Source organism: Cupressus sempervirens, chromosome 9 (assembly GCF_028749045.1).
Source record: "Cupressus sempervirens isolate cs-2001-9-10 chromosome 9, ASM2874904v1, whole genome shotgun sequence".
In the NCBI taxonomy this organism is placed as follows: domain Eukaryota; kingdom Viridiplantae; phylum Streptophyta; class Pinopsida; order Cupressales; family Cupressaceae; genus Cupressus; species Cupressus sempervirens.
The window spans coordinates 285,550,107-285,564,554 of NC_143126.1; the positions used below are offsets into that span (position 1 = coordinate 285,550,107).

General features: G+C 34.9%; 1 protein-coding gene across 1 annotated transcript; it reads left to right on the forward strand.

Annotated features, from left to right (window-relative positions):
* The first annotated feature begins 11,639 nt into the window (after positions 1–11,639).
* On the forward strand, positions 11,640–12,712 carry LOC149538551 (LOB domain-containing protein 23-like). The gene is made up of 2 exons (XM_089802848.1): positions 11,640–11,928; positions 12,185–12,712. The coding sequence occupies exons 1-2, from the start codon at positions 11,764–11,766 to the stop codon at positions 12,512–12,514; spliced, it is 495 nt and encodes a 164-aa protein (XP_089658974.1). The 5' UTR covers positions 11,640–11,763; the 3' UTR covers positions 12,515–12,712.
* Positions 12,713–14,448: the final 1,736 nt, after the last annotated feature.

Sequence of the window (14,448 nt, forward strand, 5' to 3'; positions counted from 1 at the left end):
AGCACACTTTGATTGCTTTCCAAATGCGTCCTATTATTCATCATGAGCCCAAATCCTAGACTCATAATGTCCTCATGACAGAGAATCAACGCCCCAATTTTTGTTTCCCCAAGTGTCAGTTTGCCCAATTTTTGAAGCCAAATCTGAACCCAGTTTGTTACTTTCTAACATGTTTTTATGCAGGCAGTTCTGAGAAGTCAACTTTTTCGGTCAATATCTTTTGACCTTAAATTCATCATGAGACAAAATCTAACAGGGTGCAAGAATGTAGAGCAAAGAGTCAGTGTGCCAATTTTCAGAGCCTTGTCAGGTGTTTGGATTAGTTTTTAAGGCCAGTCAATGGACCCCTGACATGAAATTGACTAGTTGTAGAAAGAGATGAATTAGAGTTTCAAATGTTGATTCAATGGTCAAATTTGTTTCAAATTAGTGTCAGATGTTCAATAGATCAATTTGGCAATTCAGTTGTTTGAAAATGAATTTTTTTTTAGTCGGATCCACTTTGGGGCCCGACTGAATCATTATTAGATTACTAAACCATGGGTGAAACAGTTGAGTGGGTGACAGTAAAAATCCACCACACTTCTCTATCCTAATATGATTGGGTTAAAGTTTTCTCTCCAACAAAATTTAATGGGTTAGTCTGCTTAGATAATGCTCTAGGAAAGGATGGGATCCCATTTCTATGTATCGCACCTATAAAGTTCCAATATGCAAGTTTCTCAATGCATGACTATGTTTGCACAAGAAATGGATTTTTGAATATTCAATTGATCAATTAGCGAGTTAACTTTTCTTTAGCATTATTTTCGAAGGGGTCTTCCTGCTTCCAACCATAGTTGGTCATGTTTTGATGGCTATCATTGTGCAATATTGGCAAGAAGAAGCCATTTTTGAGCCTGAAAGCGTGAAAATTAAATAAAATAGACAAAATCAAATTTACAAAAAGAATGTTGTCTTCTCTCTGATACATGCCAAGCACTAGTATGTGCCAAAACCACCATAAAGCAGTTAGATCCTGATGGTCACATGTATAAAGAAGAGAACATTTTGCCAAAATCTTCAAGGATACAAGAGCATTTGCAATTTGATGAAAAAGTTCACTTGGCTCAACCAATTAATTCAACTACTCCAATGTTGTGAATAGGTCAAAGATATCATTGTCTGATAGTAATTACTGTGATTTCTCAAAGAGATCATCGAATATTGGAGAGATTACATATGGAAAAATTTATTTTAAGGGTTGAGTTGTACAGGTGGCTTGAAGATCTTGAAAAGGGAATAAGTACAAAAATGGACAGGAAGACATTGACCTGAACTTATGGGGCAAATTCATAAAAAACTAAGAAGTTTTGAGATGTAAAGTTCTTTTGAGAGCTTGAAGATAAAGCTCGCAGCCATGAATAATGAAGATGCCCACGTCAAAGAAGCAAGTCCATGACAACATCAAAAGAAGACCACTCGGGGTGGTATGAGATGCCAAAATGGAAGAAAGGTGGTTGGCATAAAGGAGAGCACCAGTGGCTATGATCAAGGCATCTCACATGGTCAAAGTTGCTAAAGGAAAACATTTGAAGATACAAGAGGAACCCATAGCCTGCAAGACAGAAACATCCACATTAAACAATGAAACATGGGTTTAAAGAAGTGTCCACATAACCAACAAAGAGCGCCATTCTCATCACAAGGGATCCTCCATAAAAGCTAGCATAATAAAAAATACCCCTGCTCATGCATTGAAGACAAGGAGCCCACAGTTTTTAAGAAGGTAGTAGTAGGGGCATTCATGCCATTAAAAGAACAATCCACACTAGCATTCAAATGCCCATGTTAGGAAAATAGAAAGGAGCTCCTAGCATCAATGTTATGAATTAACTGTTGCAGGGGATGTATCCATAGAAGAATCTGCAATCCATCCAAAAGAAAGGAGGAGTTGGAGATGTCCATGACAGTAAGTAGGAGAGCTGCAAATTGAGCAAAATAGGAGCCTCAGTCCACCCAAAACAAACCCCATGCCAAAAGGAGAATGTAGAATTTCCACGATAGGAAGGAAGCTTGGAGGTCGTTTAAGTAGCAAGGTAGGTGTGTTAAAAGAGTAGAGCCACACTGGAAGGCAACTCTACGCAAGAAAAACATCAGGCAAAAGGTATAAGCCCACGATAGGGGCAGTCAAAAAGGGCAGATTTTAATGGGAGTAGACTTGAAAGAGGAATCATAGTGAAAGCTATAGCAAGAAGACATCTCATGCCAAACATGGAAAGAAAGAGAAGAGCAATAGAATGCCGAAAACCACCGTGCCCATGAGAAAGATAAAGGAAAAAGGTAACTGCATGAAAAGTTATGGAGCAAAAGTCCCAATTTTTCTTTATAAACTTCAATATAGCGTCAGAATGCATATCAATTGCCTTTTTCATAGCCTAAGATGTCGTGGGGATTGAGGGAGTCCTATCCACCTTCATGTTTTCTAATATTGTAATAGATTAGATAAAGAGAACAAAGTAGTTAAAAAGTACACTTGGGGTTTTAATCCCACATAGATGCTGCCAAAGATCTTATATTTGTTTATATGACAAAGCACTAAGTTAGTGAGTTGTCTTAAAGACATCACTATTTTTCAAGGAAGTGAAGTCCTTGGCTTGTGGGACCTGACCCTGATGAGGTTGAAGACAGTTGGAGGTTGCTCGAACAAAATTTTTCGTGAAGATCTATGCGTGATGGTGTGGCATGCAAAACGGAGATGGCCAAAGATTGCGCCATGTTGCAAGATGGACGAATAGCACACGCCCGCAAAAACAAGATGCTTGGGAGTAAAAGAATGTGGGCATGCAGGATATCGCCATGTGTCAACGAGTCCCAGTTGGCAGTGAGGTGATGTTTTAGGTTCATAACAGTGTGGATTCATCAAATGTTGCCACGTGTCATAATATGACAAATGGTGCAATCCTTCTTGACAAAGATGCATGCCAATTAAAGAGCGCGGGCTTGCGAGTGGCTGACACGTGTCGGCAGGCCAAGGTGATGATGTGGAAAATGTAATAGGTAGGCTAATTAAATCATGACAAGTGGCACTCAATGGTAGTGGTTGACCAGCCAAAAAGTTCCATGTGGCACTCAATCAAAATTGGGTTGACCTAAATGGAAATAAAGAGAAAAAATGAAATAATTAAAATGATTAAATATTTTAATCATTTTCTCAGGTTAAAAATGCACATTCAATCTTTTAAATTTAAAAGACATTTAATCTAAAGTTTGAACTTTACATTATTTTAAAGTTTTTAAATTTTAAATTTCAAAGTGCAGACCTGAGCTTTATACCAAATGGAGTGATTTTCAAACTGTGATTCAGGGGGTTTTTGGTACTCAAAACATAGACTCCAATATACCATTAGAATCGGAAAAAGATGAGCTATCTATTTTTGGAGCTTTTTTTTGCACAGAACACCACTAGTTCATGCTACAAGAGGTTTTTTCTCTCTGGTTGATTTGTGTGTTTCATCAGGTGTTTTGAGTTGCCAGTCAGAGAATTCAGTAAAGGAATACCTTAAAAAATATTCAGTGGTCCTTGTATCTAATTTGGTAACTTGGCACATATCCGGATTCAATTATCAGATCTTTGTCTTTCATTGAGATATTTCTTACTTTTGGAAACCAAATGATGGAGATTTGATTCTAGCAGTTAAGGAGAGAAGGTAGAAAGATTATTTTCAACTTCTTGAGGGAGAATTCTGAAGGGACACATGTCAATTGCAGATTCAATCCAGGAATTCCTTCAACCTATATCTTTCTCATTCTTTCTCATGAGAAGGGTTCCAATTTCTGGGAAGAAAAAACCATTCACTGCTAAGAGACCATATTCTGGTTCCAGTTTTGATGGATTCCAAATACTAAGACACCATTCTTTAGCACTTCTTCTTGTATGAGCAACATTTATGTTTTAATGCAGATAGTTCAAAATTGTGAGGTGATTTGTGAGTTAGTTTTATGTACATCTTTCATGTATTTGGTTTGAAGAAAAAACAAATAAAGTGCAGCAAAGGTTTTAAATTTAGTCTGAATCTTGTCTCTTGTTCATGGATGTGTAATTTCTTCTAATTTGTGAACCAAGAGCATGAATTAGGTTGCATTTCATTTTGGAATGTATGTGGTTAAAATGTCTTGTAGATGGAACAAAGATCCATGTAATTGCTTGGTGTTTATTACAAGGTTTGTAGATTTCATGACAGGATAATTTGAGTATGAGATTCAAATCTGAAGCAGATGTATATTCACAAGGTGAAGGATAGATCAGGGATCTTGATGTAGAGATACGTCTAAGATTTCCAGAAGATGTATGGTTATAATTCATTTAATTTCTCAACAGATAAGGCACTGATCAGAGATAGGATCATTAGGTTTTGTTTCTTATATTTGGGTCTTGTTGATATCAACATTATTAATCAAATGCTTTTCCCCTTTCATGTTGAAGAGCTATAATAGAATACCCTCACTCAGCTTCTAAGATTCATAGATCTACATTTAGCTACTATAGATTAATGTTATTTCATGAGTTATTAGGAGATATAAGGGTTCTCATTTTCTTAATAGATTTAGGGATATGTTTTTGCACTAGTACGGTATCAATTGAATTTGAGGTCCACCCACCTATGTCTTGCAGAGCCTGAAGAAGAAGAAGGGTCAAGCCTTATAGTTGGCTTGGTGTCTAAAAGGGCATTTTGAAAATGGGAGTTAGCTTCCCCTAGATGTGTCTTGTTCTCATCAGGATAATTGAAAATCTTCCAATGTTTTCAAACACAAACATTTCCATCTGCAAACAATTCAGTAGTGTCAATCTCTTGATAATGTGTGTCATTTCAATAGCTATCTCTTTCCTTCTCTTCAACGAGTGCTTCAACTCATCTCTTTCTTCATTCAACTAATGTAGGGAAAGTTTGATTTCAATCTAATTATCAATAATGTTCCCCAACTTGTAGACTTCCATCTTCAACATGTTTCCCCAAGGATGCAAAGCTTTCCTTTCCAGAGAGTCAACACTTTGATACCAATTATTGGAAATATGGTAGGGAAAGTAAATTTTGAGGGGGAGGGGTGTGAATCAATCCTTCAAAACTTTAACCATAAATTCATTCACTAGAAACCGATCTCACAATTTGCATGTAAACTAAAATAGTTAGCTAAACATATTAATCCATAGCATGAAAGCAAATAGCATTCAACACATGTATGATACAAGATATTTGGTTATCTATAAGCCCTCCAATGAGATGGTAAAACTGGGGTGGGAATCACACCCACAAATCTCCACCACTATAGTAATAAAGTGTATCCAATGAAGGCTATAGTATTTGATCATAAACTATGATCTATCCTGTGAAAGGTCTGCCTTGTTAAAGGATTACAAGATTGTTAGATCTTACCCTATTAAAGGATTTCAACACCCTATTAGAAGTGTTCCTGATTAAAGGACTTTAACTTACAATGAAGTAAGATCCCTATTAACAGATTTATAACTGCCTGTTAGGACTACTCTATTAAGAGATTTAACTAATTCACTTGCTAGAATGTATCAGCAATGATCCTTTGGTTAGCACTCTTCTGCTAGATAATAGATCACCTTTTTCCTTATGTGTACTTGATCCTCACTTATATTAGTCTTGTCCTCTAATTCCTCTCCTTTTTTCTCCTCTAGTTGATTATGTAATGTATCTCAATTCACAACTCCTTAGCCATGATGAATGTTTTATTTTTGCATGAAGAATTCTCTCTTGGCTCCTTCTACATTCATACCATGTTTAGGGTTTGTCCTCCTTAAGAAGACCTAGGTGACTTATGGTTAGGTATGAATCAATGATTTTGATTCAGCCATTTTTCTACTTTAAACATCCCTTCAACTGATTGGTTGCATGTACTGCATAGGTATCCTCAATTAAAATTCATCCTTATCATCTAGAATCACAAAACAATCCTCAAGTTAGCTCAAAAATGGTTTACATAGAAGTTTGTGCCATTACAAACAACTATGTCAAAAATTGTTTACTCAACACTTAAAAGTGTCTGATGCTTGACATCCACTATCTCTTCAATGCTATAACTCAACCTATGAATGACTCGGCATCCATTGATCACTCTGCATCTGAATGACTCGACATCTACTATTTGCTCTATGCTTGAGTGACTTGGTACTTACTAGTTACTCGGCATATACTATTTGGAAACTTATGTTCAGCATAAATTACTTGTTCAACATGAACTAACCAATTTACTTAAGTATATTATCACTCATATGTCTAAACCAATCTGAGATTAACAATTACCTCTAGATCTTGTAACAATGCTAATCAACTTACCATCTTTACCCTTGATGATACATATCTTCTCTGTGAATTTTAACTGATAACATTTATCAACCTACTGTTCATCACTCAATAGGTTATGTTTTAATCTATCAACAAAATAAACATCGTGAGTGTTAGTCTTTCCATCAAGAGTAATAGATTCTTATTCCTTCGATATGATAGGCTATAATGTATCCAATTGTTACAATTCCTCCATCATGATTACTGAACTCAACAAACTTATTCATTTCTCAAATTATATGACATCAACATCCACTAACTATAATCTAATCAGCTTTATTTTCAACTTGCAAAACTAGGGCTTTCTCTTCTCTATTTTCTTCTTTTATAGCCATAAATTTCAATTCATTATCACTTTAACTTTGAACTCTTTCTTTAGGCTCATCATCTTTAGTTGCATACAAATAATGTCTAGGTCTTCTATAGTTAAAATTATTCTTATACTTTTTCTCTCCTTTATACACTTCGAAGCATAATCACCAAATTCATTGCAAGTCCAACATTTACAGATTCTCTTACCACCTAGTTCTCTTCTTCTAGGTAGGAAAATTCCTTCTTCAATTCTTTTATCATCCTCAAATTTGGATCTATTGTTTCTAGAATACTCTCTACTAGTACTAAAACACTCAATGTACTAATTTTTTTTTACTTTGGGAAATTCTCTAGATAGCATTAACCTTATGTCTACTACTTCTAATCTTCCAAGTAAAGTATCTTTGGTAAACTTCTTAGTGAAAGGTATGACTTGCTCAATCATTTCTTTTGTCTTTGTAAATGGTGTTGTCAAAGTTTTTAAACTCTTCCATATAATCTCATCTTTATCTTTATATCCTTGACAAGACTTAATTCCTTCAATAATATATGATATTCTACCAATATAGCTTCTCACAGATTCATCTTCCATCATTTTAGCATCTTGAAATAAACATATCCAATTCTATAGTTTGATTCTCTTAGCATGCTTATCACCTTCAAAAGTAGATTCCAAGGCTACCCAATTTCATGAGATGTCCCTAAAGATTTTACTTGATTGTATTCATTATTCGGAAGAATCGACAATATTGCTTCTCTAGTGAGCATATTACACATAAATGGATCTCTTTTAGCTTCACTATATTCTTTAAGTTTTCTTTCTTCCACAATCTGCCTTTTACATTTTTTTATTAGCCAATACCCTACACCCATGCATAGAAAATGAGTCTTCATATTCTCCTTCTAGCCATCATAGTTAACTCCGTCAAATTTAGGAGTTTCTTTTCTAAAGTGACCCTCCATTGATTTCCTTAAGTTGTTAAGGGTTTTCTTCAAGGACCTAATTCTCTAATACCAATTATTAGAAAGTAAAGTTGACCATGATAATTGAGAGATGGGGCAAGGGAGGGTGAATCCTTTATCCAACTATTAAAGCACTTGTCAACCTTATTAATCCTTAACCGTGTGAACAATATAATCAACAACTACAAGAAGATATACATACACAATAACACTAGATATTTTAACTAGGAAAACACTTGATCAAAGGAAATACCCCGGTGGGGATGGTACCCACAAATCGATGTACTAATATAAAAGCTCATTGGAAGAGAATGGAATTTGTTGGAGCCAATAAAATAGATTCAGTACATGTATTAGTCCCTATTACTAGACTTTGAATCCCTATTAGGAAATTCCAACCCTATTAGGTGTTGTAGAAGGTAGTAGGACCCATTGTCCAAACAACTTAAGAGGCAAGACCACTGAACTCACTATCCAATTGGTCTGTATTATTCTTTACAAAATAATAGAAAAAAATCTGAGTTCCTTCTCTGTCATTTTGATTGGACCAAACATCTTCTGATCTCAATATCAGATCACCAATCTTGATATCAGATCACCAATCTCGATATCAGATCACCAAATTCACATCCAATAATCCCTTGGATTGATTACTCGCATTTATCAAATACTTTTCATATCACACTTGAAATCATCTTTCATAACAATGAAAATAACCTTCCTTTAAACCATGTCCTCAAACTAATTTCTTGACTTGGCCTAGAGGCTTCCCAATTAATTATAGTAGGACCATTTTAGGATAAACAATCATTTTATAATTACACAACATTATCGGCTCACAATCTTTACAACTTCTCATAGGTGCAACCTCTAACCTTGCGCACTCACTGATGTCATCATCAGGCTATCTACTATCATACTCTAACTATGCTCATCACAATTCTATCCAAGTTAAGAGATAAAAATCAATCATTGGAAACCAGTTATTAGGTGTTGTATCTGCTTGCTATCTTTTGTAATACAAGAATATCATCTGCATGCCTTCAAATTTTTGTATGTGCACTTATCTACTTCATTAGGATACAGTGTACAATATATCCTAAATTCTGCTTGACCTGCTCATCAATACATAGTCCGTACGACCCCGTTCTTCAACTACTACTCTGTCAGTATTCACAAAAATAATACTATGTGAACATCAATGAAAAACCCAGCCATGAATGCAACATGCCAATCATGTACACACTCTCTCCAATGCTTAGGATACTCCCCAAAGGATTACCTTTAGTATTCATGCTAACATGTGGGCTACTGGTTCCATAGTTTACCAAGTCATAGTAGTAGGTAGGTGAAGCAAGTTGTGAATCATAAGGGGCATTGGACTGCTCCTCCTCCTCCTCCTCCTAGAGTTCTTAAATTCAACACTAATGGAGCTTCCTCGAGTAATCCTGGTTCTGCTGGTATTAGCTAGTATTGGGGGATTAGCTCGTTTCAACTTTGGTGAAGTCCAATTTCTTTTTTGAGTGCATCAAGGTTGTCATACAAACACTCTTATGGAGGCTTTGGAAATTTTACATGTTGTAGAACTGTGTTTTCTAAGATGATGGTGGATGATTATTTGCAAGTCTAACTCCCAATTGATTTTGAGTTTGTTTGCATCGAAGCAACTTGTGGGTGTTAGTTGGCTCCTGGCTTCAATTCTTAATTAGATTCTCTTGCATGATTGGAATATTATGGATAAGAGGCAATTAGCCCCTCAATTAACTACTGAATTTGATGATCAAGTTCATGGGGATAGTGCTCCTTTCTGAACTCTTTATCTTTTAATAACTTTTAACCCCTCTCTTGATAAAAAATAAAAATAAAAATAAATACTCAAATATTACACATTGGAATAAATAAATTCACACAAGATAAATAGAAAACAAAAGCCAAGCAGACCCATCTATGCACCGATATCTCTATGAGAGCTCAATGTTCCATGGCCAGGAGTGGATGCCCGCCAATGGCAAATTATCCCAGTAGCAACATGGGCATCGACTGTGGCATAAGCCCTCATTCATCTTTTGAATAAATGCATAAGAGTCTCATGTCTCTCCGTTCTTTGGGATCCTTTACAGGCAACAATGTTGAAAGTATCTCGACCGAAGGAAAATGGCTTTGTTGTGATCAGAATCTTGCTCTACCACTGTTACTACTTTGAGGGAGATGCCAGGTTGGAGATATTTAGAACAAATAATGCAGATGCGTGTTGGTGTTGGTGATGATTAAGTTGCACAACAAACTTTGATATTCCGGACAAATATTTGGCAATTGTTCAAGTTTTTAAAATTATAGATCAGAATTTTGTAATAATTTGAACTTTTGAGAATTCAAAAATATATTAAAATATTGAAATTATATAACACATTTGGTACATTGAAAATATTTTATCTTAATTGACTAACAAATATATATTATAATATTTTTAATTGCTCTAAACCATTATATAAATATCCTCTTTATTACAGATTCTAATAATTAGGAATGCTATTGCTATTTTAATTATACTTTGATTAGATTCTTTTATTGAGAATTTCAGTACACATTTCTTTTAATATATGTGATAGAATGCATGCATCTTCCCTTTCATATTTTTAAAAAATTTCTTCCAAGTACAGGATGATAGAAAAGATGCTTTTCTTCCATTCAACATTTATTCAAAATTTGTGAAATGGCAATGGGCCTTTGGTTGCCAATGTCTATGCCGGCATCAAAACGGCATTTTACTGCTTTTAAAAATTAAATTAAAAATCATTTTAAAACTGTTTTATAAATTTAAATTTAATTTAAAATTGCCATTTTGATGCCGGCATAGACATCGCCTCTTTGGTCTACTTGTAAAGTTGAATAGTCCTCAATGAACTCACACCAGTCAAGTCTTGCGAGTGCAAGACTAAGACACCATAAACAATGAGGCAGAAATCATGCCCTTATCTTTTTGATGTAAAATATTTTTGTAGCCTCTGCTAAGTTGCCTGACATGTCTGAGGCCTCTATCAAAAAAAATTGATTCGAAAAACTTTTGTTATGTGAAAACGATTTTTCTTCCGTTAATGAACAAGTCCAATGTATTCAGTCTTATTCACATATAATGTCACGGCCTTGGTAAGGATCTCGAAAAGCCAAAATTAGGTTGAAGTCTTTCCTGGAAGACACCCAACACATTGTACAACAAAATTATCATTTTAAACAAGTCCCTTTGATCAAAAGAAGTATCCTAAAAGTTTATAAAGTACTTCAGCGGGAAATGTGGTGTGCTTATTCTAAATTTGGTCGCTGAATCTGTTCAATTTCTAGAGATGTCGTTTATTGCAGCATATAAGAATGCTGTATTACCGTCTGTTTCAAATTGCGATGCAATAATTTTCCAAAAAGAACTCTGTCATCAAAGCTTGAAAATTCAACTCAACTGTATATGCAAGCTTCCACTGAAATGTACAATACAACTATGTGATAGAAAATTACAAACTCGTTTATCAGCTGAGATGTAAATTATTTACGTATCAATGTATGGTTTACGGCTACATTCATTTCGAAACAACATAAAGACGAGTAGTGGCCCCAAATGACAATTATCAATTTTGTCAACATTCATAGATATGACTTTAGAACAGACCATGGAGACAATTATCAATTTTGTGAACATTGATAGATATGACTTTAGAGCAGAAATGGACACAATTAGTTTAAAAATCAACATCACATAACTTTATAAACCGTTTTAAAACAAAAAAATCTGCGAATAAAGGGCACTGTTATTTTCCTGCTGTCGTCATGATTGTAATAAAAGACCAGACATTCTAGAAATTGTGGACTATCAAGGTAAGTGGGAAAGAGTTCAGCGTGGATCGCATGTTAAAAATATGTAAAAATCCACCATATCTTGATCCCTTTGAAATTGACAGCTATTTGTCGAGACATGTTTAATCATGATACTGTTTCTAACAAAGTAGAAGCTGTATATTTACAAACGCAAGTTCTGATGCACGTATATTTATATAGAACTTGCTGCTATATAAAATATAGACGTAAGATAGAGTTAAAGCTGGTCTATTTGAGAGCTATTACATAGTGAGAGCATTCATTATCTGATATGGGTAAGAAAAATAAAATGAAATCGTGTGCAGCGTGTAGAGTGCAGCGAAAGAAATGTTCAACAGAATGTGTTTTGGCTCCCCATTTTCCTCCAAACGATCCGGAGAAGTTCGCAATCGTGCATAAAATATTTGGGACTGGCCAGATCATTAAACTACTTCAAGTATTTCTCTTACTATGGCCCATATTTATTTCTCAAAATTTTAGTTTAGGAACGTTTTATTTAGTGGTACTTTAGTTCTGAATTCCCAAACTCGATACAAAGAAGCTTGTGCTAAATTCTTAATTGGGCAAACATAAATACACATGATATTAACCTAATTGGAATATCTCTTCTTTTTTCTCGCAATCATAGAAGTGTTTAGCGCTGTAGTGTTTGATAAAATGATATTAATGGTTTTGATGTTGGTCTGGTTTAGGGTATGGAGAGTGGGGAAAGAGGAGCGGCAGTGAATAGCATGGTTTATGAAGCGAGTGCAAGAGTGATTGACCCCGTTCATGGCTGTGCTAAAGAATTTGATCTCCTTCAGAAGCGGAATGCTGAGCTGGAATCCCAGTTGGCAGCCAGGCAATCAGAACTAAATCATCTTTGGTCTCATTATGATAACCTTGTAAGGTTTCTGGGTATTGAATCATCTGATTCTCAACTCGTTGAGTATCCAACAGTTTCCACATCACAAGCAGTGGAAGATATGATGTATGAGGAGGCTGATTCCGTGCTGCCCTTGGGGCCTCTATGGGAAACATAGATTAATTATCAAATTGAGTTACCTGAGCTATTCTTTTAATGAACTGGGTAAACTTCTCCGATAACCCAATCCCTAAAAGTTTGATTACTGCTTTCCGGAAGCAGATGAAATATGAACCAATAACTAAAACTTAACCAGTGAACAAGCCTTGAGTTTTATACTTCGGTGGTCTCTAATGTATTTTCACTTTCACTTTCAGGTGTGCGTATTGATTTAGTGTAATTTCTGTCTCGTTTCTGTTTGGATGTCTGAGTGTTACATTCAGCATGTTTTGATTTTTGGTGGGCACATTAAGTATCTTTCAACTTACCATATTTTTCAGAATTTTTCAGTCATGAGTTAGATTATTTTAAGTATTTTCTAAATGTTTCGTGTCTAAATTTAAAAGCATTATTTATTTATTTATGTTTATTTAATAATTTTATTGTTTACATTTTCATATATGTTAGTGATGTTAAAAAAAAAAAGGTCTAATTACATACAAATAATGAACGGTATTGTTCTATAATATTTAAATGTTGCAATTTTCACATTACGAGACCTTGCACTTAACTATTTTGTAGCTTTGGTAAAGTTTAAAAATTTATGAATTTTAAAAGTCTTCTGATGTTTTAGAATAAATGAACTAGTTTAACATTAAAATTTGTTCTTTATAATATTTTTTATTTTTAGAAGCAATCAAAATATAGGCTGATAGAAAAGAACAACAAAAAACTATGTTTTCATTATACATTTAACTAGCCCAAAAACATTGACTAGGTATAAAACTAGTCCATAAAATATCAATAGAAATAGTCCTTAGGGCTAAACAGCAACTAACAAAGATAACAAAAAACAAAAAAGAGACATGCCAAAAAGGAGCTAACTCTCCTTGCTTTGGTTCCTTCGGTTCTCAAGGAACAACCACAACTAGTTGTTTACCAGAATTCCATATAGAGACTTAGTTGTCTTAGTGTCCTTTTCATGAGTGTTTCCATACTTACCATCATGTAGAAGATCAAGGGTAGTCACATTAGAATGTATGACCCTCATAGAGAAGTCAACAACCCTACTGAACTTGTCCTCCAAGTGCTCATTCTTCTTGATCGAGATGGTTATGGACTCCTCCAATCTGACCAAGACTCCATGGTAATTTTTAGTTTTTCATACTGTGTTTGCCTCCTTTGAGGTGTCAGTAACCATAGTATTCACCTCCTTTTCAAGTTCACCTCCCACATGGATCCCTCCATGATCTTGGCTACCCATATATTACCCATTCTGATTAGTGATGAGCCAGTGTCCTGCTCTCCCATGGTGTCATCCTTCTTAGACTTTGGAGTGTTGGTCTTGATTTTGAATGTATTAGTCATCCTAGATGAGAGAGGGCTATCCTAATTCTCAACCATAAGCCATTAATATTTCCTTTCACTACTAGTCTCTTCCTCGTCTTGACCCCCATAATTCCTTCTGGTGGCTTTCCTTTTAGGCCTAGGGTCAATTTTCTTACCTGAGTTATCGATGGACTAAGGGTTACTAGGTTTATCTTTATCTTCGGTGACTAAGGTTATTTTCTCCCTCAATATTTTACTTGACTAATTATTTTGTTTCATAGTAGTGGTGCCATTTCTTTCAACATCAAAAATCTAAATATTTTATATTTTTTTAACTTTTTACCAATGGTCGAAGGTTTCATTTTAGACTACCTTTTCGGGGAAGGGGACGAAGCTTCTACTAATTTAGTAATCTTAAGCAGGGCAGGGTTTGTTCTTGGGATCTTGGGATGGAGACCCTTATAAAATTTAAATAGACAATAAATGAGGACTTGGTGATCAACAACATAACTTTTACCATACTCACGCTTTTTGTGAATTTCCCAAACAGTTCTTCCATAGAATGAAGAAGCATGTAAGGGAAAGAGATATATTCCCTATTCCAAAAAAGTGATTAAGTATATG